Here is a 24,609-nt window from a genome sequence, read left to right as displayed (position 1 = left end):
CCCTGTGCCTGAGGCCGCTGCTCCAGAGCTGCCCCTGTCCCTGTGTGCCAGCTGCTCCATCACTGTCCCTGGCCCTGGCCACCGTGGGCCACCCCCATCTGTGTACAGCCCCAGCCCATGCCTCGATGCTCCCCAGGTGCTGGCACTGTCCCTGTCCCAGCATGAGCCATGCCTGACCACCACCTCTGTGCTGACACTGGTGGTGAAGGACAGCAGACGTGCCACCTGTGTGCTGACAGGCCACCCGTGACCCAGGTGCCACCTGAGTGGCTCACTTCTGTTTAAGGGCCACCTGTGTCAGCTGTCACCAGTGCTGGGGTGTGCCCCAGGAGCAGCCCCCACCTGTGTGCTGACACCACTGATGCACCAGTGTCACCTGTGTGCTGGCCATGTGCCCAGACATGTCCCTGTCCCCTCCTGGGCACAGCTCAGCACCATGGGGCTCTGGCCACTCTCCCTGCTCAATCCCCACCAGGACCCAACACAACTTTTCCCAGCAGAACAACTCCTTTATTTTTCACATTTCCCTGCCTTTGGCCATTTCATTTTCACCACATGGATACAGGGAAGGGAATTGCTCAGCACGGAGGGAACCTAGACTCACCCTGAACACCTCAGTGGCCAGTTTCCAGCTCTAGCAATGTAGAAATAGTTTTTTCCCAAATGGGTAAAAAGAATGTGGATTCTGTTTATGTGCTTTTATCCCTCCTGCCCCAATCATCTAATTGAAAATTTGAGCTGTAGTGGCTAAGCTCATCTGAATCAGTCATCTACATAGATTAGACACCTTTTAACAGGAACAAGACTAATTTGCCACCTGTGTTTTGATTTCAAGCCCTAGGCGTGATGATTGGTGGGGAAAAGCAACCCCTGGAAAATCAGACCAGAGGCTGTCTCGAGGCCCAGGTCAGAGTTCGAACCGACTGTGTATGTGTTTGGATTTTAGCTTGTTGTACTTGGTGATCAGGTCCAGCTTGCTGTGCCCCAGAGTCATTCTCTTCTCTGCCCCATATGCACTGTTCTTTTCCAGCAGCACGTCCTCTGGGAACTTGTCATAGCAAGGCACTACGGACTTTTTATCCCGTTTGAGGTGGTTGTATGGGGTGAACAGGTCAAAATGGCTGTGTCCAGGGCTCTGTCTCTTTTCCACCCCATAAAACACGTTCTTATTTTCAGCTGGCAGCTCCCCGGAGGTGGCCACAGGCTCTCTCTGCTTCAGACTTGTCCCATTGCTCCCAGTACCCTCTGACAGGGACTGCAGTGGCTGCCCTGCTCTCGGTGGGGAGCAGTGGTTGCTGTTGGCCTTAGTGTCCCCCTGATAACCAGGTTTGTTGGAGGAAGGCTCTGGCTGTAGGAATGTCCTTGCTATTATGAGGTTTGATTTGGGATATGAGGCAGGGGTGGGTTTATTTGGAGGACTGTTTGCTGAGTCTGGTGGTTCTTCTTGCTGTTTAGGGCAAGTGGGCTTCAGGAATGTGTCTTCCTTCCCTTTCTTATTGCCAGAATCAGAGCTGGAATCTTGCTTTTCCTGGTGTGCACTGCAGCTGGAGTTTTTCATAAAGGGAGACACTTTTATGCTCCTGATGCTTACATTGGAAAGGCTGCTGGAGGGGCTCAGGGTCTCAGTATCATTCCCCTGAGTGGGTTTTAAAAGGTAGTTGTCAACTTTTGAGGTATTCCAAGAAGAGAGACATGTCCCGGGATCTGGCACACAGAAGCTGGTGACTGCTCTGGACTCTGCATACAGGAACCGGAATTCCTTGTCAAACTCTGCAACAATTTGCCCACGAAAGTGGGTCACCAGGCCAGTGTGGACTTGGCTGCAAAGCCAGGTGAAACTGCAGGAAAAGAAATGAAACACATGTAACTTGAGTTCAGAGTGCCAAAATGCCTAGCATGGATTTTAACATTCCAGTGATGGGGTGCTCAGTTTGTGTTGTTAAAACTTTCTCTAAGTAGGCAGGTGTGAGATTGTTAATGGAGATAAATGTACTCATCACATAATTACAAAAGAACAACCCTAAACTGGTTGTTTAATTTCAGCTGAAGGTCCCCTGCTCTTCCCTTGCCTTGGCAGGAGCTGTGTTCTCATGTCCTGACATGTGCCATACATGATGGGCTTGAAGGAGCCACGTGGGCAGGCAGGAAATGAGGAGTGGACATCCTGGGCACTGCCTTGAGGAGCAGAGGTCTCCAGAGACCACAGGAATACCTCAGGAAGGCTGATGATGCTTTCTATAAGCATTGCTGTGGGATTCCCAAATGCATTAGAAGTTTATCCTTGGTTCAGTAAGTCCAGTCCCTGCTGTCACAGTTCGGTGTTTTAGGATCTTTTCTGGGAGCTTATCATATTCCACTTTAAAACCAATCTGGGTTTGCCCTATCTGGGGAAAAACGTCCCTTAATTGCCACTCTGCAAATTTTCCTTATCTGTTTAACTCTACTGCTTTTTTGTGCCCAACTGTAACCTAATCAGTTATTCCCCAATATAGCTACAGATTGTAACCACATTTCTTGTCTTAATCCTCATTTCCCTAGATTAAACAGGGAAGTTCCTCTCCAGAGTGGGATCCCCAGGCTCCTGGTTATCCCAAGTCATCAGCTGCTTCTTTATTCTTGCTGCAGTCAAACCAGACCAGCAGATGAAATCTGGTCAAATAAACTAGAATCTTCAGGGGTGGCAGTACTAGCTTAGGGCTGTGTTATCAGCTGCTAAAGCAAGACACTGATTCTAAAGAGCAGGATAAAAGGACAGGAGCTTCAGGAGAGTAATTGGCATGGGAGATTATATTCTCAAGTAAATGTCATTTCAGAACAAGACACTGGCACTGTGTTTTAGTACCTCATCAATGTTTAGCTTACAAGACAGTTAATTGGGAACTTTTAGTAGGAAACTCACCTCCTGGCTTGTCCCTGAGCACTGTGCAGTTGTTATAGGTCAGACTGGTGTTTAGTATGTTTACTAGCAGCAGACACACACCAAGGAGTAACATAAAATGAAAAAAATGCTCTGCTGCTTCATATCAAACCACATAAATTAGGTAATAATGAAGAAGCAGTAGAAGAGTGAAAAGATCTTTGTGGGTGGCATGAAGAGTACTCAGAAATATTATCCTGGAGGCTCAAAGCAAATGCATTCCTTCACATAGATATCAGGGGGGGAAAACCAAACCAGAAACTAGTTGGGATGGCTAAATGGCAGAGGAGAAGCTCCTAAATCCAGAGAGACCATCTTTGATAAAGGCTGGGTCACACATTGCAAAAGGTGAAAGAAGAAATATTCAGCTCTTTTTGAAGCACGTGGTGCATGTGTAGCAGGAGTGTTCAGATAATTCCTCTGCATCCCTTTATTGTACAGGAGCTTGGGCAGGTGGTAGGGCTGAACCCCTCTTTATACAGAACATAAGGGAGGATCAGTCTCCTGTTGAGATCGCTGTAGAAGAGATTAGAAAACATCAACAGAGCAGATACCAGCGACTGGGCAGGAGCAGGGAACCCTGAGAGCACCAAGGGAATGCCAGGATGAAATAGCTCAGCTCCTAACCAGGCTGTGCTATCTCCCTCTTGAAAGGGCCCTGGCTGTCAGGGGGATGGGAGGCTCCTAATGTGATATAATGTTTTTAATGTTCCAGACCATTAAGTCTCACAACTGCACAGAACAAATTAGATATAAGTTGTGTAGATACACACGTTAGTAGACACTCTTCTAAAGAATACAATTAATGGCCATATAGGAAATATGAGATAGTAGGAAAAGCAGCTTTGGCAAAGGAATGTTATCTCTCAAAAAGCCCTGAGAGTTCTTTGAAGAAATCCAGGAGTCCAGACGGGGGAGATTTCATGGATCAACACTGTCAAAGGCGTCTGTCCCAGGGCACTTCCTGGCTCCCAGAAGTGCTGGTGGCCACATTGTCACAGCCCTTCCCCTGCTGCACAAGAGAGCCTGCTTGGAGGGGCAGCCTTGCACTCCTCACCCTGTGAGTGTGGGCTCCTGAACTATTATCTAGGGGGAGTATGCTGCTATCGTGCCCCTCATCCCTGTGTGCCCAGCCTGGCACCGCTGCTGCCAGCAGACCTGGAAACAGAGCTGAGCAAGTGGTCCTGTTTGCTCTTGCCATTCTGGCAAGTTTCATGTCTCAGACTCAGATCTTCTGGTGGGTACATCACATTGTACCTGTCCATCAAGGCCTCTGGCCCCACATTTGCAGAGGTGAGCAACAGGTCTTGTTTATGTTTTCCTTCCCTCCCTGGACAAAGTGACTTCCACCTTTTGTCTTCTCCCGATGCACCCAGCCATCTCCTCTCACCCATGGGAACTGCCCTTCCCCCTGTGAGGGGCAAGCACTCCCCTGGCCTTATGACTGTCCCTGCCACTGATGCCTCTCATGGCTCTTTCCCCAGTCCAGGCATTCCTTTGTCACAGTTTCCCATGCTGCTCCAATGGACTCCTGCTCACTCTGTGTCATGATAGGATCTGGAAAGAATCATCCAAGTCCCCTGGTGGCACAGCCCTCCTTGCCACTGTACAGATTTCCACGATGGGAAACAACATGAGTCTTGCCAGCCATGGCTACTCCCATCGCTACAAAGTGATAAAGGTCTTTTGTTCCATGACTGGCATGGAGGAAGTAGCCAGGGAACGATTTCTGGTATAAAAATCAGGCATTGAATGAAGTTCAGAGGTTACAAATCGAATACAGACAAGAAGAGGTACCTCCTTGCTCAACACAAACACCCAGGTGGGCTTTGGAGCTCCTCCTCCTGCAGGCCACCATGGATGCTAAAAGTTCATGGGAGATTCTAAGACCGGTAGGATTTTCCTGACTTTTTTTTCCCCCATAACAAACTGCTGCTCACAGCAGTTCTGGATCACCCTGGGGCACAAAGGACTCTGGCAGAGGATGGCTATACGATAGAATCCCTTCCCTGTCCTGCTTTTAGGCTTTCCAGGAGCGGTGCAGCTCAGCCCTTGGCCGGGAGATGGAGGTGCAGCATCACCTCCGGGAGCTGGGGGACACCAGTCTGTCCTCGCAGCACCCCCTCCCCGGGGCTCTGGCGTGGGCCGAGCAGGAGTGGGAAGAGCACCTTCTGGTGTTCCAAAAGTGTCTGTCTCAGCAGCATTTTCGACACCCAGATTAGTTCCCTGCATGTCCCCTGTACAGCCCTGCTCTGCTGTATGGTCACAGCGGCCTTTCCCCGGCTGTTTGCACAGATGACTCCAGATCTCCACACTCAGTCTCTCTGCTTCAGCTCTTTCCAACAGATGAGATGCCAATTTTTTGCTTCTTTCAATAGTTTCTCAAACTCATTTTTATTGCTCTTCTGTCACTTGGGCTGTCACAAAGCCATTCTTTCCATATGCAAGACAAATTTCTATGTTTTGTTTTTGCTCATGGCTAAATGCATGTAGCACATAACACTCATTACTAGATCTTTCATTTCAAGTGACATTTTCTTTGATAAGGTGACAACAACCTGCCTTTATTGCAGCAAGCTCTTTTAGCTTGCTCTGAACACACTTGAAATAATTTCCACTCCTTGATTTTCATCTTCAATTTGATCCAAACCAGTGCAATGTATTCAGCTAATTTGGGCACCCATGTCTGTTATCTCTTATTTCTTATTCATCCTTCCAGCAGACCTTGTCTCTTTCTCCTAGATTCACTTTTCATTTACCTGAGGACTTGCTCCACCCTGCTTTGGTGTACCCAGCAAGGCTGTACGTAACTCATCTCCTGGCAATATCACTGCACTGCTCTGTGTGTCACCTGGGGTTCCCTTGCTGATGCTTTGTACTTCCCACTCCTTACGCACTCACTTCCTGCTTAATTAGAATTTCTTTCTTGAGGTGACTCCTCATCAAGCTAGATCTGGAACTCCCTCTTCAAAGCTCTTTCCTGTTGCTTGGGCCATGGATACCTGGGAGTATAAGCACCTTTCTTTGAAATAAATTCCAAGCTTCCTCCAGCTTCAAACCCATATAGTTTTATCTGTCCATTGCCAAACACTTCTGTACTTCTGTTTTATTTCTCCTGAAGCCATGTGCAGAGCTTTTGTACTTCTGTAGACTTTTGCCTCTCGTTTCTCGGTTTCAGCTGCTGTCAGCTTCAACCCCAAATCGTGAGTCTCTCACTATAGCTCTGAGAGCTATAAACACCAAGCTCCTTCCTCTCTGTGCCCATGGCATGACACACACCGATACCATGACCATCTTTCACTTTGAGCTGAGACGTTTCATCTCTAAGGCGACTCAAACAGCCACATAACTGCTCTCAGGCTGACAATACCAGCTTCTTTCTCTGGTTCTAGCCTGGCAAATATTTATTCTTCTTTTCCTGTTTAAGATCCTGTTTAGCTCTAGCCCCTATTTGCCCTTGGGCTCCTCTCACCTGCTGAACCAGTAAATACCTTAAATGCTCAAATAAACACCCTATTTCTTCTAGTGCCCAGAATAATCCTAAATAGCTAGATAATTACATTTAAGATTTTGGATTATTGCTTGCCTAGGTACCTCAATCTATTTTTCCCTTCATTTAGAAGAAATATAAAGTTAAACATTTAATCAATATACACATAAGAGTTGAAGTATCTAAAGTCGTTTGCTTACAGTTGTTTAAGATAAGAACAGTGAGCTTGGTTTTCATACTTAGAAAACGTTGCAAAATATGCTTGATCCATACCAATGGGCAGCAGCATATCAGAATAAATTAAAGAATCATAGAATCACAGAACACCCAGAGTGGGAAGGGACCTCAAAGATCATCCAGTCCAGCCCCTGTCCCTGCACAGACACACCAACAATCCCACCCTGTGCATCCCTGGCACTGCTGTCCAAACGATCCTGGAGCTCTGGCAGCCTCAGGCTGTGACCATTGCCTGGGGAGCCTGGGCAGTGCCAGCACCCTCTGGGGGAAGAACCTTTTCCTGATCTCCTACCTAAACCCCCCAACACAGCTCCATGTTTTTCTTGTTGTATGAATGAATAAAACCTGTGGAAGCAGAAAGACGGTTGAACTATTTCTGCATATTTAGGTCCTTTTCTTCATTGCTCATCTCCTTGTTGCAGAGCTGCCTGACTGCAGTAACCCAATGGATAGCAGAATGCAGTGGATTGCTACAGGCCAAAGCTGGGATGTGTAGAATGCCACACAGTTTGGGATCACACACTTCACTTTAAAAACAAATGCAAGGAAACTGTACTCTGATTAAATGGCAGGATGAAAATCAGTGACACTTGGGTAAGGAATTAGAATCAATGGAGAACATTTGAACAAATAAAGATGTGTTTAGAAAAGTGCACAGTGGCTGTACTAGGAACTTTCCAAGCAGAGTGCTGATGGTAAATAAGCCACTTTGAAGGGAAGCTGAGAGACTAAGAAGGCAGAGAGCAGAGGGATAAAGGGAGATTCTGCCAGTTCAATGGGGGCCAGTATGAGGAGGGTTGCTGAAACTGCATTTTAGACACTATAAAAGACCACTCTTTGGAGAAATTAACCAGAAAACCAACGAAAGGAGAAATAACATTACCAGTTCACAGAGTTTCTTTGGAAAGGCCACTCAGCAAAAAATAGCCATGACCTACCCATATCAAATATTCTTTTAGGACCAAAATAATCCACAGCACTAATACTTAACTTCAAAGAGAAAATGAGGAATGCTATTAAAAAGAAATTTAAAAGAGTAACTAAAAAGGTTAAATGCTTGAGATGGCAGGAAGATTGTTTAAAGATGCTATATTAGAGTCTCAGAGAAAATGTACTTATCAAAATAAAGACATTTTAAACCATCAAAAAAACTCACCATAGTTAAGAGGTGCATTAAACAAAAATATTTAAGCAAACAGCCTTCAGAAACTGGAAGTTAGCGACTTTCCAATTATTAACCAGGGAATAACCTGTTATTTAATATTGAACATAGTAGCAGAGGAATGGAAAGTATTAAATGTGAAAGAGAGCTCTTTTAAAGAGCTCCTGGAAAACAAACCAGCCAGTCTTATTTCCATACTGAACAAACTGGTAGAAGCAAACAGAGAGTAAAATGATTAGATGCCTAAATAACTATAATCATAATGCTGAAGACTCAGCTTGTTTTTGTGGAAGGAAGCCATGCCTCAAAAGCCTCTTGCAGATCTTTGAAGGGGGCAGCAAGCACACAGATGTGCTTGACGTATCAAACTCGAACTTTCAAAGAGATTTTGACATGGTCATTCAGCAAAGACCATTTTATGTTGTTAGAAAAATTAAGTGATCATGGAGTACATACAAAGGAAGGTCTTTTTGAAAAGTTGCAGCTGATTAAAGATACAAACACTAGCAATAGTTTTAATTTATCCACTGGAAACCCACAAGTTTTGTGCTGGGATCAGTGCTGTTCGACATATTGAGTAAAATCCTTAAAAACTGTAGAAACTCTCTATGTCAGAGCTTATGGCAAAATTATTGTGGCTCAAAAGAAAACTGGAACATCAGAAGCTGCAAGAAGACCTTATGGTAAAGGGGGAATATGAGACAAAATGATGGACAATTAAATATCAATAAATTCAGACTCGGGATACAAGAAATGACTGAAAATCCAAGGGTACTTCACCTGGAGAAGAGATATTCACATGAGAGACTAAAATGGAAGAGGACAAAATCATGGATGCAAATTAAGAAAGTAAATAGAAAACACTGATTTTTGGGGGCATCAAATATAATTATCTAACAGTAGGTCTGCTGTAAACACCACAGATCACTTCTACACACAAAACATAAATTAAACTCTATAACCCATTGCCAGAGGGTATCATGGAGGCCAAACATGGTGGGAAAGAGTCTCCTATGGCAAAATGAACATAGACAGGTATATACAACATAAAACCCTGGAGTTCTGAATCCTCCTCTGATCCTTGCACACAGCATTTTTGAGCTGCAAAACCTGCTGCTGAGTAAGAACACTCGTACCCTCATTCCTGTATCATCCCGAGACATCCCTGGATCCACCCTGGATCTTTGGCTTTACTCAGTAACTGTTCTCATCCTTTGCATCTGGCTTTCCCATCTGCAGGGACAGTTCTCTAAATATCTCCTATACAGGTTGCACTATACCCAGGAGCAGACTTCCTCAGTTTCTGCTGTGGAAGTGTTTCTGACAACTGTTGAACCAATTCCTAGAGAACAGACTGTTTCTGTTAGTCCAGAACATCCTGTGCTTACTGGGACAGCACAGAATCAGATATAAGACCCTATTCAACTGAAATATTATTTTCCAGAATTCCAGAAGTTTCAGCTCTGCAGGGATCTCTAGACAGAGAGCACATGGGAGCCCCCAGTCCCTGTCCAGAATGGCACAGGGAGGAACTGACTCAGAGAGCTGCACCTGCATTTTGGCCTGACTCTGGGCCACAGGGAAATCAGATGTTCCTCCAGCTGTGTAGTTCAATGCAGCTGACACATGCTCAGCTTTAGCCATTCAGAGATGAGTGGTCCAGTTATGTAATCCCTGCCCCTGCAGCCAATGGAGATGGATAGAGGGAATTAAAAGATGTGTAGATGTGACATGGGTTAGTTGTGGGCTTGGCAGTGCTGAGAGAACAGTTGGAATCAAGTGTCTTTGAAGGCTTTTCCAACCTAACCAATTCCATGATTCTGGTGTCTCCAGGCCATGATTCTCTCCATTGTTTTTCAATGTCATAGGAAGGTCAAAATACTACCAGACACTGCTCTCCATGTTGTTTACACAGAGATTTGACACAACCAGTTTCAACCAGGCACTTCCATTTTTCATTCATTTTGCCAGAGTTTGATGAGGTGAGACCTCCACTCTCAGACACAATTAACTCAACACCAGAGGAGAAGGTGCAGCTTGAAGCTGCTGATGAGGACACCGGTAGCCTGAGGGTCCAGCATGTGCTCAGGGAGATGGAAAGAGAGAGAAAGGGAGAGGGAGAGCAGTGTTTAAGGAGATCTGGTGGAAGGAGAATAAAAGTATTTCTAGGGCACCAAATTCAGAGAAGTACCAGAGCAGGCTGTCCTGAGGAGCTGCACTGTTTGTGAAAGATAATATGATGTGCAACAGTGTGAAAATACTGTGGGTGAGATCTGCAGGTGGAAGATTAACTAAATAGATTCTAGTAATAAAAATATAGCACAAGAACATTAGTCCTGACCCTCTGATTAGAAGTGTGACGGTAAACAGTCGATCCATCTGTTCAGATCACAGAGATCACAGAGACTGGAAAATTAGGATGGGCAGCAATAGTGGGAGACTTCATCCACTCACACACATACAGGTTAATGTTTCACTGGGATGAAACATGGAGAAAAACCTTTGGAAGCAATAAATGATTACATGCCAGAATTAACTAGTCTAAATTGTTTGACCCACAAGAAAAGATGTGATTCAGGATGTGGTCTGGAATGGTGCATAAGACTTGGTTCCAGAGGCAGAAGTGGAAGAACCCGTTTGTAAGAACAATCACAACACAATTTTAACTCTTTAGTGGCAGAGAGCAAACTAAATAAATGCAGCACGTGGAGATTCAATTTCAAGAAAGGTAACTTTATAAAAAATCAGCAATTGTTCAAAAAGAGTTGCAAGGGAGCAGACCAAAAATCCCCAGGGTGACTGTAGCTGGCAGGTTGTTCACAAATGCTGTACTGGCAGTCAAGGAATCGTGGGCCTATTTGAGACCTGCGGGTCAAACGGGTGATGGCAAGATCATAGGTGATAACCTCAATGAACTTCCTGCATTGCTTGTGCAGATGACACTGAGCTGTGTTTCATTCATGTGTCTCAGCACCACCAGAAAGACCAAGGGCTGGGAGGTTTCCAGTATGATCCCACTACAGAGAGGCCTCTGAATGCAGTCTTGAGGCCCACACACCACTGGAGCTGCCCTCTACCCTGGGGCATGCAGAGTGTGCTGTAAAATATGAGATTCCTGCTGGCTTGGAGAAGCACAGCCTCTTGGAAAAGGACAACAGGGATACAGCAAAGCCCAGCCTCACTGACCCGCTGGAGTTTGGTGAGGGAGTCAACAAGGACATGGATGCCCTCAGGCATGGAGGGGCACAGTGAAATCCCCAGGTTTGCAGATGATCCTCAGTTCCTTCAGATGGTTGGATACGTAGCTGAAGGTTAGCAAATCCAGAAAGACCTCACAGAACTGAGCAAGTGCACAAATATGTGGCAGATGAATTTCAGTAATGGAAACTGTGGTGTATCCACAGGGAAAAATGATCTGTATGATGCCGAACCTGAACCAGCTCAGGAAGGAGCTCGAAATCATCATCATCAGTTGTCTGACATCATCAGCTCAGAGTGCAGTGGCAGCTAAAACATGCAAGGGAGTCTTTGTTCCTGCCAGCAAGGGTCACAATAACAAACCAGAGTCTGGGCACCTTTTGCCCCTCTTGAATACCTCAGTGCAGTGTATCAGCAGGGGCCACATGCAGTTCTGGTCTCTGCATCTCAAGAAGGATGTAGTGAGGTCAGAGAGGGTGCAGAGAAATAGAATTAAAAAGGCTGGGGGATGCAGCAGCCACTGTGTGAGAAGAGACTGAAAAGTCCAAAGTCTTCACTTCAGGTAAGAAAAGGGTGGATAAGATGGAGGCTTGGAAAACTGTGAAAGTGCTGAGAATTACATTATTCAGTATTTTGGTAAGGAATATTTCCTCAGTATCTGCCACAGTAGTTGCTGTATTTTCTTACCTGTATGTACCAGCAAGAACTTGGTCACAATCAACCAGGACAAACTTCTCCAGAACCTGGCCTGCAAATTTCTTGCCTGCTTTGCTGTAGTACGTGTCTCCACTGAGGCATCTTATGCGCATATTCTGAAAGCAAAGCAAGCAGAGTTGGTAAGGGGCCATGTACTGAGCTAAACTGAAATGTTCCCTTGTGCATCACTGCTGGACTCCCTCAAGCTCGTGCTCTGCTCCAAGAGGTAGAACTCTGCAAGGCATTAAGTATTTCTTGGCTCCTACATACCAAATATTCTGTCACACTGTCTGCTTCTACAAGATAAAAACACCAGCAAAAATTAACAAGTTGCACTCAGGTGCAAATTCTTGTTTGAAGAAAACTTGGTAGAATCCTATGAGCCTACAGATAATTTTCTGTTGTAAAACTATCCAATTTCTTCCAGATTATTAATAATATTCAACTCCCCACACTAGTTGATGGCTCTGCATCGAACTGAATTTTGACCCGTAACAACCAGCTAGTTTCTAATCAATAGAGTGTGCTGCTGTGATTTGATACACAGGCTTAAAACTAAAACATTGCTCAACAAAAATAGGCTTACAGAGAGGAATATCTACATTTTGAGGATTGCCTTTTATCAATACATTTTAAAATTATATTGACATTTTCATCTGCTGTACTCAATTGAAGCAGACCTGATGCTCCACTGTTTTAAAACTGCAAATAATTCTCTGATACAGTTTTGGTCTGTAAAACCAACTACCCAGTATAAACTGGGAGATACAGCTCTTGGTATCCTTTGGGAGCCTTCTTCATAATGTGAGGTGTTTACCCATAATAGAAGTTATTTGTGCCTCAGGTGAGGAAGGCAGAAGAGCAGAACAGTCACTGGGAACAGTTACTGACCTGCTCTGTGTGATACAATGCCAAACAAAACATCTGGCATGTAAATAAACATCCCTAAGGCTACACCTGTGCGGGGCAGCCAGGTCATCCCTTCCTGCCCTCCAGGCCAGCTCCCCTGACACCTGCAGCACCTCTGCTACAGCAGGAGCTGTCACAAGCTGTCACACCTGCATTCGACCGGGCAGATCCTTCTGTGGGCAGCTCGTCCGTGCCGAGCATCAGCCCCGCTAGAGGCGGAGCGCTAGAGCAGCTGGCTCGGCGGCGGGGCCGACTTGCCCCGGCACAGACAGGCGCTCAGGGAACGCGGCAGCCTCGCCTCTGCCTCGCAGCAGGTTCCTGCCAGGCACAGGCAAGGGACAAGCACCAGCAGCTGGGATTTGCCTGCAGATGTTCCCGCAGGACCTTGCCACCCTGCCCAAGCTGCCCCTGTCCCCCCCGTGTCCCCTTCGCCCCCTCCTGTGCCCGGCCCCGAGCAGCCCGCAGTGCCTGCCGCCCGCGGGGCTCAGGGCAGCCGCCCCTCGGCGTGAGGAGCCCGGCGGGGACCCTGCTGCAGGGACTGCCCTGCCCATGGCTTCCCTCTGCCCGCAGAGCCGCCGCGGGCAGGAGCTGTGCTTCCCTCCGGGAACACCCGCCGGCTGGGAAAGGCTCGGCTCTCACATTGCTGTGAGGGTCTCTCAGCCCACCCAGCAGCACCATTGTCCTCCAGGCCTGTGCAGCAGCAGCAAACCTGCTCCGGACCAGAGCCCATCCAGGCTCTCCCTCACAGCAGGCAATGGCAGCTGGGAAGAGCAGGAAGAGGGCAATCGTTTATGATGCTGCCCCTAATATTGCTGCTGACCCTGTTTTCTGCTCAGGGGATTTCCTGAGCTTCTTGTGGTTTGTCTCAGTGGGAACCCCACCATGATCTCTTCTCCGAGTACTGGCCCACCCTTCTCTTGAGTTCATGGAAACTTCTAGCAGGGACAGAGCTGAAGCTTCACAATTTTTGCACTGTGGCTCTCACTTGTTGCCTTCTTATGTCCCAGAATGTGTCCTCATATGTCACCTATGAGAAGGGAGAAAGCTTTTCCCCATAATGACAGTTGTGCATTGGAACAAGTTACCCAGAGAGGCTGTGCAGTCTCATGCTTGGAGATCTGCAAGACAAGACCAGGTGAGGCCCCAACCACACTGGTGACACTGTTTTGAGTGGGAAGCTGCATTTGATTATATCCTAAGGACTCTGCTAGTTTCCTCTGAAATGACACCACAATCTGCTGATTCAGACCAAGATAACGCCGGATGCTTGCGGAAGTGTTCACCTTGTCCTGTGGCCAGTCAACACAGGGATTTTTTCTTGCAGTGCTGAGGTTTTAATAATACTGGTTCTTGTTGGGAGGGGCTTCCTTCCCCTCTGCCCCCTTCATGGGGAAATTAAAACCACTTCAGGTAAGGGATATCCCATAAATTTGTCACCACAGTATTTCTTCATTCCCTTTATCCTTTTCAAGGCTGGGTGAGTTTCCGATACCTGGTTCATTTTTATCATCCTCTTCTTCCTCTTGTCAATCCAGGCCTTGAATCATCACAACAAGATGAGAATTCTGCAGTCTTGCAGGAAAGACAGACTGTCAGGTACTACTTTTGTTCCATCCAGACAGTCGTTCCTGGTTCAGCAGATGGATGTTTGAAAACTCCAAGTTAAGGCTTTTGCTGTTACTGCTGCTAATGCTCAAGGTGGGATTTTCTGATGCTCAGCACTGGAATTTGCCACCAGCAGACTCACACATTGTTTTGAGAACTAAGATGCTGGAGGGGCAATTACCCCAAATTCCCCATTCAACCCCAAATTGTCATCAATTATTCCAAATGGAGATTTACCACCACATCCTGTCACAACTTAGAGGCAGGAATAAAATATGTACCCTCATTCCACTCAGATGTGTATCCAGCCTGCAGGTGATGGACTGCTGGAGGTACATCAGCCTAAGAGACACTTCAGATGGAGAGCTGCTGATGAGTCATGGAATGGGGAGGCAAGTGGTAATTACTCATTCAAGCACAAGACATGACATCAGGCCTAACAAAGAGACATAGATGTCTCCATGGATATAAACTCATTCTAATTTTAATTTTAAAATGGCCACTTCTTGGATAAGAAGCAATAAATTAAATTTTGGAGATATGAAATTCATCTGAATCCACCAGGTCATTTCAGTGAGGCAGCTGTTTATGAAAGCAAACATGCTCCAGCATGGAGCAGTTTTCCCTAATAGCTGCCATACCAAGAGGCAGGATGAGCCGGGTCTGGCTTGTACAAAGCAAGAAAGGACAGAGCTTCACTAGCATGGTGGAAGAATCACAGAATCATTTAGGTTGGAGAAGACATTCAAGGTCATCGAGTCCAACCTTTGACTGATCACCACCTTGTCAACAAGACCAGAGCATTCAGTGCTTCTCTAAAGAAGCCTCTCTAAATCACCCTTTGTATAGAGAGGTTACAAATGAGGGTAAATGAAGACATTTATAACTGCATCTATTCGGAATATGCTGTAAAACATTATTTCCGTATTTTTCCCTAGCTTGTTTTTTAACTAGGAATGCTTTTGAGCTAACTGGAAATTTTCCAAGTGTCACCCACCAAAATGAAGGGAAAACCTATGAAATTGGTGCCTGAAGTAGAGTCAGTGCTCCAGGGAATCCTGCACACCCAGGGGAGGAGCACAGCCAGCACTGCTGGCCTTGCAGGAATAACAAATGACAACAAAAACACCATTGATATGTAGTAGCCAGGAATGGGGATCAGGAGGATTCTGGGGTACATCCCTGAGGCTGCAAGTTCCCAAGAGAGCTTAAGGCACTGTCACGTTCATTTTTACTGTTGATCTGCTCTGAGCACCACATGTTGGGTAATGGACACCTACTGAGCAGGAACTGGGTTTTTCACAAATCCCCCATTGACCCATGGCTGAATTGCAAAGCCTAATAGCAGATCTTAATGTAAGATTTTTAACTTGTGGGTGCAGCAGAACCAAGTGGTGGAGCTTGCAGCAGGACATCTGGGGGGTCTCACTGCTCCCCTTGCCCTCCCAGCTATTGCCCTGCAGCAGCTTTGGCCAGAATTTAAATCCCTGAGCTCAGGGATCTGCACTATGAGTAATTTAAGTCTTGCAACTCTATGTCTTAGAGCAGGGGCTGTGTCATCTCCCCCTGTGTCCAGATGATACAGGTCCATATAAACTAGATTTCCTGGCCTCCCTCTGCATCTCTGCACCAGCCCAGCAAAGTGTTCGGCAACTCACTGCATCTCACTGGCCTCAACTTCACACTCCCTGCGTGGAAAACTGAAATAAGGACCACAAAACATCAATATGTGAGTCTAGGGGGCCTCTCCACGCTTTTCTCTGTGTGTCCAGACATATCTCAATTTCTTAGAGCAAACAGCCATGGTCTCTTAGCCTGGGGCAGTGAGAAAAGGGAGAAAAGGGAGAAAAGTCCTAGGGAGAAGGGATGAGTCCTAGGGACCAGGCAGAGGGAACAGAACAGAAAGCATATTTTTATCCATTCCAAGACCTTTTATCATACCCAGTGTGTAACTGAAAACTTACTGGGAAGCTGTCCTGAGTAAGAGCCATTTTATTGCACATTTCCACAAAATGCTTCAAGTACTCTTCATCCAGGATCAGGTAAACAGGGACGTGTCTTCTGCTTGAGGCCTCCAGCAGGTCACACAGAATTTCCATGTCTGTAAACAGATCCATCACAACTGCTATCACCTGGCAAGGAGAAAAGAGGCATGGGGGGAAAGAAACACAAGGGACTGTTGAAATCTCATGCCCAAGTGAACTGTGCTTTACACTATGAGCTAAGTATTCAAACCTCCTGAGTTACTGAGCGTCTGTGGCCACCTGAGTGGAGATGATTCTGGACCTTTTTGTTAACAGCCCTTACCACACCATGGAAGCTAAAATAAAATTTTAATAACTATGAAGACCATCCCCATCCACGTACTTCCTGTCTCATCTGTTATTCACAGAAAGAAATAGCTGAAAGGGTAACACGTACACAAACTCTGAATGTCAGTGGTGCAACAAGGGTGTGTTGCCTTAAGAAAATACACCAAGAAGATAAGCATGTAAAGCATATAAACAAGAGATGAGACTGAGCAAAATCACTGTTCAATCAGCAAGAGTGACTGTACGTGACTGGCAGATTAATATGAAAAAGTACATTTTTTTTTCAGGACAGACACACTGCCAGGTGAGGGAGAAGGTATCCTGATTAAGTATGTACAAATCCTTGTTCCAAGATTATGTCCTAGGGGTGCCTAGACAAAATCAGAGAATAATGTGTCTGCAAAGGTTCTCTTCCCTTTGCCAGCAGAGCTCCTGGTCACACAGCCAGGGATGCAAGTGATGGGTATAAAACCTGACAGGAGGAAGAAAGAATAACACTAAGATTATTGAAAAATTAAAAAAAAAAAAATGGATCTCAACAAAGCAAAGATAAGTTCTCCAATGAAGGGGTTTTTTAAAAGGAAAGAATTTTAAAGAGAACTGCCAGTTCTTTAAAGAATGAGGTTGAAAAAGGCTATGGCAACCCAACCCACTGTGGAGATGGAATGGGAAGCAGCAGACTGTCATGGCTACATGGATTCTCAAAAAAACTGAAATGAAAATACAGCAAACAGAAGGTAAGTCATGACAAGCAGCTACTACAAGTGAGTTGACCCAGGACTAGAAAATTCAAAGTACAGAATGACCTGCAACAAGAACAATGCATCAAGGTAAATGAGCCAAAAATAGATTCAGATGGGATTTGAGACCCTGTTGACCTGTTCCTCATGGAGTGAAGTTACCAGCAGACAACATTGAAGGGGCTGTTCCTTGGATGAGGAAGTGACTGTTGGGATCCCTCCACTGACTGTCACAGTCAGTGATGGGGATCAGGGGGACACCTTGGAGAAGAAGGAACAGGCAGGAGAGCTCTTGCTGAGCAGGGTGATTTGTCACTGCACCTGAGGGTGCAGAGCACCAGTTAACTCAGGCCTTGGACCATCAGCAGTTAACAGTGAGAACTCATGGAAGATTGGAACACACTGGGTCATGGAAAAGGGTGGGGGAGGATTTACCATCATGCAAACTTCTTTTCAAAAGCTGAAAAAATAATGATACTTTAGTCCCAGCCTATATCATATCATATCATATCAATCATATCATATCATATCATATCATCATATCATATCATCATATCATCATATCATATCATATCATATGATCATATGATAGTGAATAAGGTGCTTGTAAGTTGGGTGCATAACCCTGATTTGAGTTTCTGCACCTACCAGAGAATGCCCAAATAAAGATGACTCAAAACTCACTAAATTTGGGAGTGAAACTCCAATAGCCTATTCTGCTTCTAAGTGTTCATGCCCTGGCACATGAAATCCATGACAGAGTCAGTCCTGCTGCCATCATGGCCCCCAGGAGAAGAGAGCCTCTGTTATGTACATGGCCACAAATGCCACCCTCCATAGCCCAAATCACCCTGTGGATCTCACCCCTGCAGGGTAAGCCTTCCTCTGCCACTGCTACTCAGCTGCTCCTCTTCAAACCAAGAGCTAAAGGCAGAGGATAGCAGTGAGGTCAGCTTTTACATGTGCAGTGGTTCAAGCTTTAAATAGCAGCAGGGGAAATTGCACTCATGGCATGGGTCTGATCTGGAATAGCTTCAGAAAAGAGGAGAGGAGCTCCAAGTTTAACTTTCCTTGGATTTGTGCTTAGGACTGCCACACTGGCCCAGACTGCCCTCTGCCCAGTAGCTCTTCTGCTCTGTTTTCATTCATAAACTTTTTCCAGTGCCACGGGCAGAGCAGGGCCCCTGGGCTCCCTGTGCTCACCAGCCCAGTCTCCTGCTTGGGGAGCTGTTTCCTCTCAGCCTGTACATGCCATGGGGAGACTCTTGCACAGAGCCCTGGCAGAGAGGACAGAAATGCCAGAAGGCTGATTCCTGCTCCCTTGGGGATTGAGCCCTTTTGCAGATGGACAAGATTGCATGGCTATGTTTTGTCCCCAAAACCCATCTCTGTGGTGATGCCCAACACACTGTCATTGGTGCTCAACATCTTGCAGGAGGCCTCAGGCCCAGCCCAGCACAGCAGGGTTTGGGGAAGAACCTTCCCAGAGGATGGTGTGATCCCAGACATCCACGTGGGACACAAGGCAATTGTCAAGAACTAAAAACCATTCCTGCTGTCCAAGCCAAAACCACATCTCCACCCTTTCACCCTGACCCTGGGAGATACAGGCTGCAGAACCTGACTCCAAAGGGCACCCCTTTTGTAGCCCTTGTCACTGTTCTCTCCCCAGAAGCCTTACAAGGGTTTGGCAAACTTCTCCCCTCCTGAAATGTGCCCATCTCTCATGGAGAGCAGTCAGCCCTGGAGGAGCTCTGCAAGCACTGAGAAACATCATCAACTTCTCAAATTAATATTGCTGCTGGTCTATCAGCACAAGGTACCACTGAGACCCACAGTATAAAAGGACTTTGCCACATCTCTCCACACTGTCCTCCAGCCAAAGGCTAGCTTCAATTTAGCCAAATTTCTTTGGTGGGTTACACATCCTCTGATGATGAAGCACCGCAAAAAAAGTATAGCCCAGACCTTGTGTAACGCCTCAGGCAAGCCCCCCTCAGCCAGACTCTGCCTCACAATATTGGAGCTCATCTCAAGCTTAGGTTTGAGGCAGGTTTCATCCTGGGGAGAAGCTAAACTATCCTTGGGAAGTCAAGTGATGGAGTCAAGGAAGACCGATGCTCCTTTGTCCCCAGATCCCACATGTTCAGGGGCAGTGCCTGCACCTGGGCTGCACGGGAGATCCACACCATCTTGCTTTCCTCTGCCAGTGCTTGCAGGGCTGGTTGGCACAATTCAGGGCTGATCCTTGCCCCAAACTGGCACTGCCAGGCCCTGGTTCTCACTGTGAGAAGGACGGGGCTGAGCAGGCAGCAGCACATGGCACAGAGTCACCAGGGCACCCAGTGCCCAGGCTGGATGCAGGTGGCAGCCAGGCAGCCCTGCACCTCCTGGCAGCCTCGCGGCAGGGCTGCGGCATCAGCGAGAGCCCCAGGCAGCCGGGCCAGCTTGCACAAGCTGGGTGGAGCCCTGATAGTCACACTCAGGCTTTCCAAAGCAGGGCTTTGCCTGGCATCGGGAAGCACAGGCACAGGCTGCAGCTCTGCTCACACCTTCCTTCCCGGTGCTCCTGGCTCGCAGCACGGCCAGTGCCAGGCAGGAAGGACAGCAGCCCCATGTGGGCTGTGGGGGGGGACTGAGGGGAGGCTGTGCAGGGGAGAAGGCAGGTGCCTGTGTGGGGCTGCTCATTCTAACTGTGGGCAACCATAAGGACACTGGGTGCCACAGTAACTCTGTGCCATGTGCTGCTGCCTGCTCAGCCCCATCCCTCTCACAGTGAGAACCAGGGCCTGGCAGTGCCAGTTTGGGGCAAGGATCAGACATCTCTTAATATAACATCAGCTCAACTCCAAAGCCAAGAAATTTTGGGGAAGAAGACCCTGGAAGTTTTTCCCCTGAAACCTCCTAAGAACATTAAAAAAAAAAAATAGAGAGGCTTCAAAGATAATTCCCAAGAGCTCTCTAAAGCAGTGGGAGTTTGCAATCTGCAAACCATCTGCAATTCAGGCTCCTGACAACTCAGGTCTTACATTTAAAGCTTTGGGCATTCAAGTCAATCATGCATTACAAACCTAAACCTGTGTCAGTTCCTCCAGCCCCTTGCTTTCAGTGGTGGGGCTGCAAGGCTGGCGCTTGCTCAGAGCATCCCTGCTCCCCCTCACACTCATCCCAACCTCTGAGCCCATGGCTTGGCCTTGGCAGGTCAGGATGTTACAGAGACATAGCTGCCCCACAGGCTCTAGAAAATTCACACCTTGCCCTTGTAGGGTTAAACCATGACAGTTCCAAACCCACTTCTGGAAACTCACAATTCAGCAATTACTGGAGTCATCACTTTAGGAATTACAGCACTTACCAGAACCCCACTGGGGTTTGCCATCTGTCTGGTTTCTAACCAGCACAGCTGGTTTTACTGGTATTTGCCAATAGCAGTGTGGTTTGGGTCATTACTGCAGTGGTGCCATTTGATCTGTTGCTTCCCTGGGGACTGTCAGGGACCCTTCTGCCACCAGGCACAGACACGAGCGTGCAGCCACTGTCGAGGGGTACAGGAGGGGTGAAAGAAGCAGCATGGACAGTTCAAACCAGATTGGAGCTCATCCAGCAAGAGTAAAATTGTAATAGTATTATCAAATGAAGGAAAAGGTGTGGCTGCACTGCATCTTCTTATGTCTGTAAAGAGAAAAGCTCAAATCTGAACATCCGTCTTCAAAGAGAGCTGGTTAAATACAGCGAAGGCAAAAGACCAACCCCACCAGCAAAAGGTACCAATGAAACAAATGCTCTTTTTGCTAATTTGTCAGTACAAATAAGCTGTTGCAAGAGATGTCAGCTGATGTTGTTCTGTGTGACTGAACTGGGGAAGCAGCAAACAGTATTTCAAGACACACACCTCCCGGTCTACAGGAAAAGCAGTTGGGGATCTCAACATCTTTCCCACATCACACCAGCATTGTATCCCCCATGGGAGGAGAAACACTCTAAAAGAGGGTCTGTGACAAGAGCTAAAAGTCTAATGGCAAAAATATTGGAAATGTAGAAACAGCAGCTGCGAAACAAAAACCAGGTGGTTCTCCACATGGTTCATACTGGGACTTCAAGCAAAGGAAGTTTTTACCTCTGGTTGCTCTTTTGTCATTAAGACACATAAGTAACATCTTTTTGGATGATTTGTTGAGCAAAATGACTCCATGAGTACCTAAATATATGTAACTGGGGTTGTGAATGAGCTGGAATTGCCATCAATCATAGAGTTAACCATGGGAAGCACTGGCCAGAGCTGCTAACCCAGAAGCCAGTGGAACACCAGTAATAAATTAATATGATAGTTAAAAACTCATTTTCCCTTTTCACACAACAGTAAAAAACACTGTGTGAAACCCCCAACTTAAATATGAAGGGCTGAAGATTGTCAGGACTTTATCAAGCCAAGCAAAGAAAGCAAAAAGCTCAGAATGTACTGAAAGTACAACAAAGCATACACTGTGTGGGCAACTCGCCCGCAGCAACTGAGAAGTTCCTGTGGACTGAGAAAGCAGCAAGATGCTTTTCCTGTAGCTTAAAGGATCATAATATCATCGAAGATCTGGGACACGTGTTGAGTGACGGGAGGACATTTCTCAGTAGTCATTTACTCTGTGCATTCTGCCATAATCCCTTAATCCCCACTGCTGACAAGGATGGGGTCAATATCACAGAACTTTTCAGATCATTTAAGCTACCATAAAGCAGCTGCCTGCAAGGACAAACAAAGCTTTTTGTCACTTACTTCCTGGACCAAAACTTCCTGTAATTGTTTATGACATGCAAGAGAAGTTCAGGCATTAAGCAAAGGCTGCTTACAACCAAGCAGCAGCTCACGTGGCAAAATGGTCTTTTGGGCAAAAGAAAAAAGATCCCCTGTCACCTTGTATCACACCCAGACTTCCCTGATATGTGGCTCTTAGAGGATGTTCTAATACTGTGCAGTCTGAGCAGCTGGGAACACAAATTCATTTGCTCAGCTCTGCTGGTGGTAATAGAAGATCACACTTGAACTGCAAACAGAGGTCCTGGTGATTCCTTATCTCCCACTTTTGCACAAGCAATAATGAATGTAAGGAGTGACTGTGAAGTTAAATAGGAAATTACTGGAGAGATAAGAGAAATTGCCTAGAAGCTGACCAGTTAAAGTGAACTTTGCTCTAAATGTTTCCTCAATATCTCAACACAAATACTACAAAAGAAAATAAACGTGGAAGAGCTGAAAAGAACCATAGAGAGGACAAAGACAAAAGCTGAAAATATGTCTGAGATACAGGTGTCTGAGCTGCTGCTTTCACACAGAGTACAGCGACAAAGCAAAATAAATAAGCAGCGGCACAATTTAGTGAGTAAATTCGTGCCAGCATTGTGCTTGGTAGCCAGGCACTGCAGTAATCCAGTTTTTATTACATCCGAGGGTTGTAATAACAAGAGAAACTGTGCAGTGGGGCAAAATGGGCTGATCTTACTCATCCCCAGAGAGGCACAGACATCAAGCCTAGAAGACAGGATTCTAACTTGCTTCAAACCACTGGCAGAAACTTTCAGTCCTACAATTTACTCAGGTCATATGTGGTGAGGCCCTGGCACAGGCTGCCCAGAGAAGCTGTGGCTGCCCCTGGATCCCTGGAAGTGTCCAAAGCAAGGCTGGACAGGGCTTGGAGCAACCTGATTTAATGGAAAGTGTCCCTGCCCATGGCAGGGGGTGGGATGACATGGTCTTTAAGGTTCCTTCCGAACCAGACCATTCTGAGATTCTTTATGTGACAGCAACTCATCCGTGATATCCTCTTGGCCAGTTTAAGATGATGTGCAGGGCTGGAAAAGAGCCCTGGCTGTGCAGACTCCCTGGCTGAAGGAGCAGGGCTGGCTGGGACACACACAGCCAGGGACACTGCAGGCCCTGCCAGGCACCCGCTCCAGGCTCTGGGACCATCCCTGCAGCCATGGACACAGAGAGCCTGCAAGGGCACTGCCTGGATCACATGAAATCGCAGGTGGAAAGAAATTACAGGAAAGGAAAGGAGCAGGAAGAGCTACAGGTCTGCTGCAGAAAAAGCAATGACAACATGCCAGACATGTAGAGAGCAGCAACAGCATGGGGCGTGTGGTTACAGGTGTGGGACCAACCACCAGCCCCGGGCGCTGTGGCACAAGGCTCCCCTCGAGGGACACGGCTCCATACGTACCGTCCGTGCCCGGCTGATCAGAGACCGGACCAAATCCTTAATGCTGTTTGTTTTGTTTCTTTGGAAAATCACAGTGGCTTGAGTCTGGCCAGACACTGTGAAGAGTGGTGTCCCTGGCCACCCCAGCTCCAGCTCCGGAGGATGCACATCAGACATGAGGGGGAAGTAGGTGCCCGAAGTTAGTTCAGAGTTGAGGGAGAACCTGTCTCCAGTGTCCACATCGCCAGGGTCAGCTTCTTTGTCTTTCATTGCACTGGGGTCTGGAACACTTTGGTTGCTCTGATGGCTGATATATTCCATGTCCAAGGTGGAGAGAAAGGGCAGCTCCCTCTCCTCGGCAATGGCGCTCAGGTAGCCGCGCTCCCCTTGCTCAAGAAAGGCGTCAATGGCCAGCCTGGCTGTCTCGCTATGCTGGAGCACCAGTGGGGTGGGCTCCCTCCACCATGGCTTCTTCAGCTGCTCCAGGCGGCTCTTCAGTGGCCCAGACACCCCTTGCTGGCTCCCGTAGCTGCGCTGGAGCTGGGGCCTCACCTCGACTGCCAGGTAGTTGAACATGACCAGAGCTGCTGATGCTGAGAGGTGTCTCTCCCGCTGGATTAGTCCTGTGTCTGTCTTCAGGTGTTTTCTGCCCCTCCTGCACTCCTGAGCTCCTCCCAACAGGTTCCTTCAGGACTCAGCATAAGCTCAACTCCTTAATCACCAGGTACAGCCTCCCACTCCGAGGGAGGAGCTGGCTTTCCCCAGCTCCCTCACCCAGCTTCCCCAGACACACACCTGATACTTGGTGCCCAGAGTGTCCCTTTTGCAAGAGGACAAGTATCAGCTCTTCAAGCTGCTCCTTCCTTTTCCTTGTAACTGATTAATGTACTGTCCTCCCCTCCCCTTCCCTTCCCTAGAGAGGTCCCCACCCTTGGCCTAGCAGGCTCTAACCTGTTTTGTCCCTCACTGTGCTCACAGTGGAAATGCAGATGCTGGAACTTGTTCCTGCTTGAAATTTGTTCCAAATCAAACATGCTGCTTAGTGTCAGTTATAATGAAACACAAACATCCCAAGTGGGTAATCAGACTCGGCAAAGAAACTTACTCATGCCTGAGCCACAGATAATGCTCCTCCTTAGCATTTCTTGGGAG

At 47.0% G+C, this 24,609-nt stretch overlaps 1 protein-coding gene across 1 annotated transcript; it reads right to left on the bottom strand.

The window, feature by feature from the left end:
- Positions 1–488: 488 nt before the first annotated feature.
- SACK1C (scaffolding CK1 anchoring protein C) lies at positions 489–24,332 on the bottom strand. Its single transcript, XM_085079117.1, has 4 exons — positions 23,479–24,332; positions 16,179–16,346; positions 11,692–11,816; positions 489–1,838 (listed from the first exon to the last, which is right to left on the bottom strand). Exons 1-4 carry the CDS (start codon positions 24,031–24,033, stop codon positions 908–910), a joined length of 1,779 nt encoding a protein of 592 aa, XP_084935243.1. The 5' UTR covers positions 24,034–24,332; the 3' UTR covers positions 489–907.
- Positions 24,333–24,609: the final 277 nt, after the last annotated feature.

The sequence above is a fragment of the Lichenostomus cassidix genome, chromosome 20 (assembly GCF_008360975.1).
Source record: "Lichenostomus cassidix isolate B80296 chromosome 20, HeHo_3.0, whole genome shotgun sequence".
Lineage (NCBI taxonomy): Eukaryota > Metazoa > Chordata > Aves > Passeriformes > Meliphagidae > Lichenostomus > Lichenostomus cassidix.
Note: the sequence above shows the minus strand (reverse complement) of the source record. Positions and strands in the feature narration are given on the sequence as shown.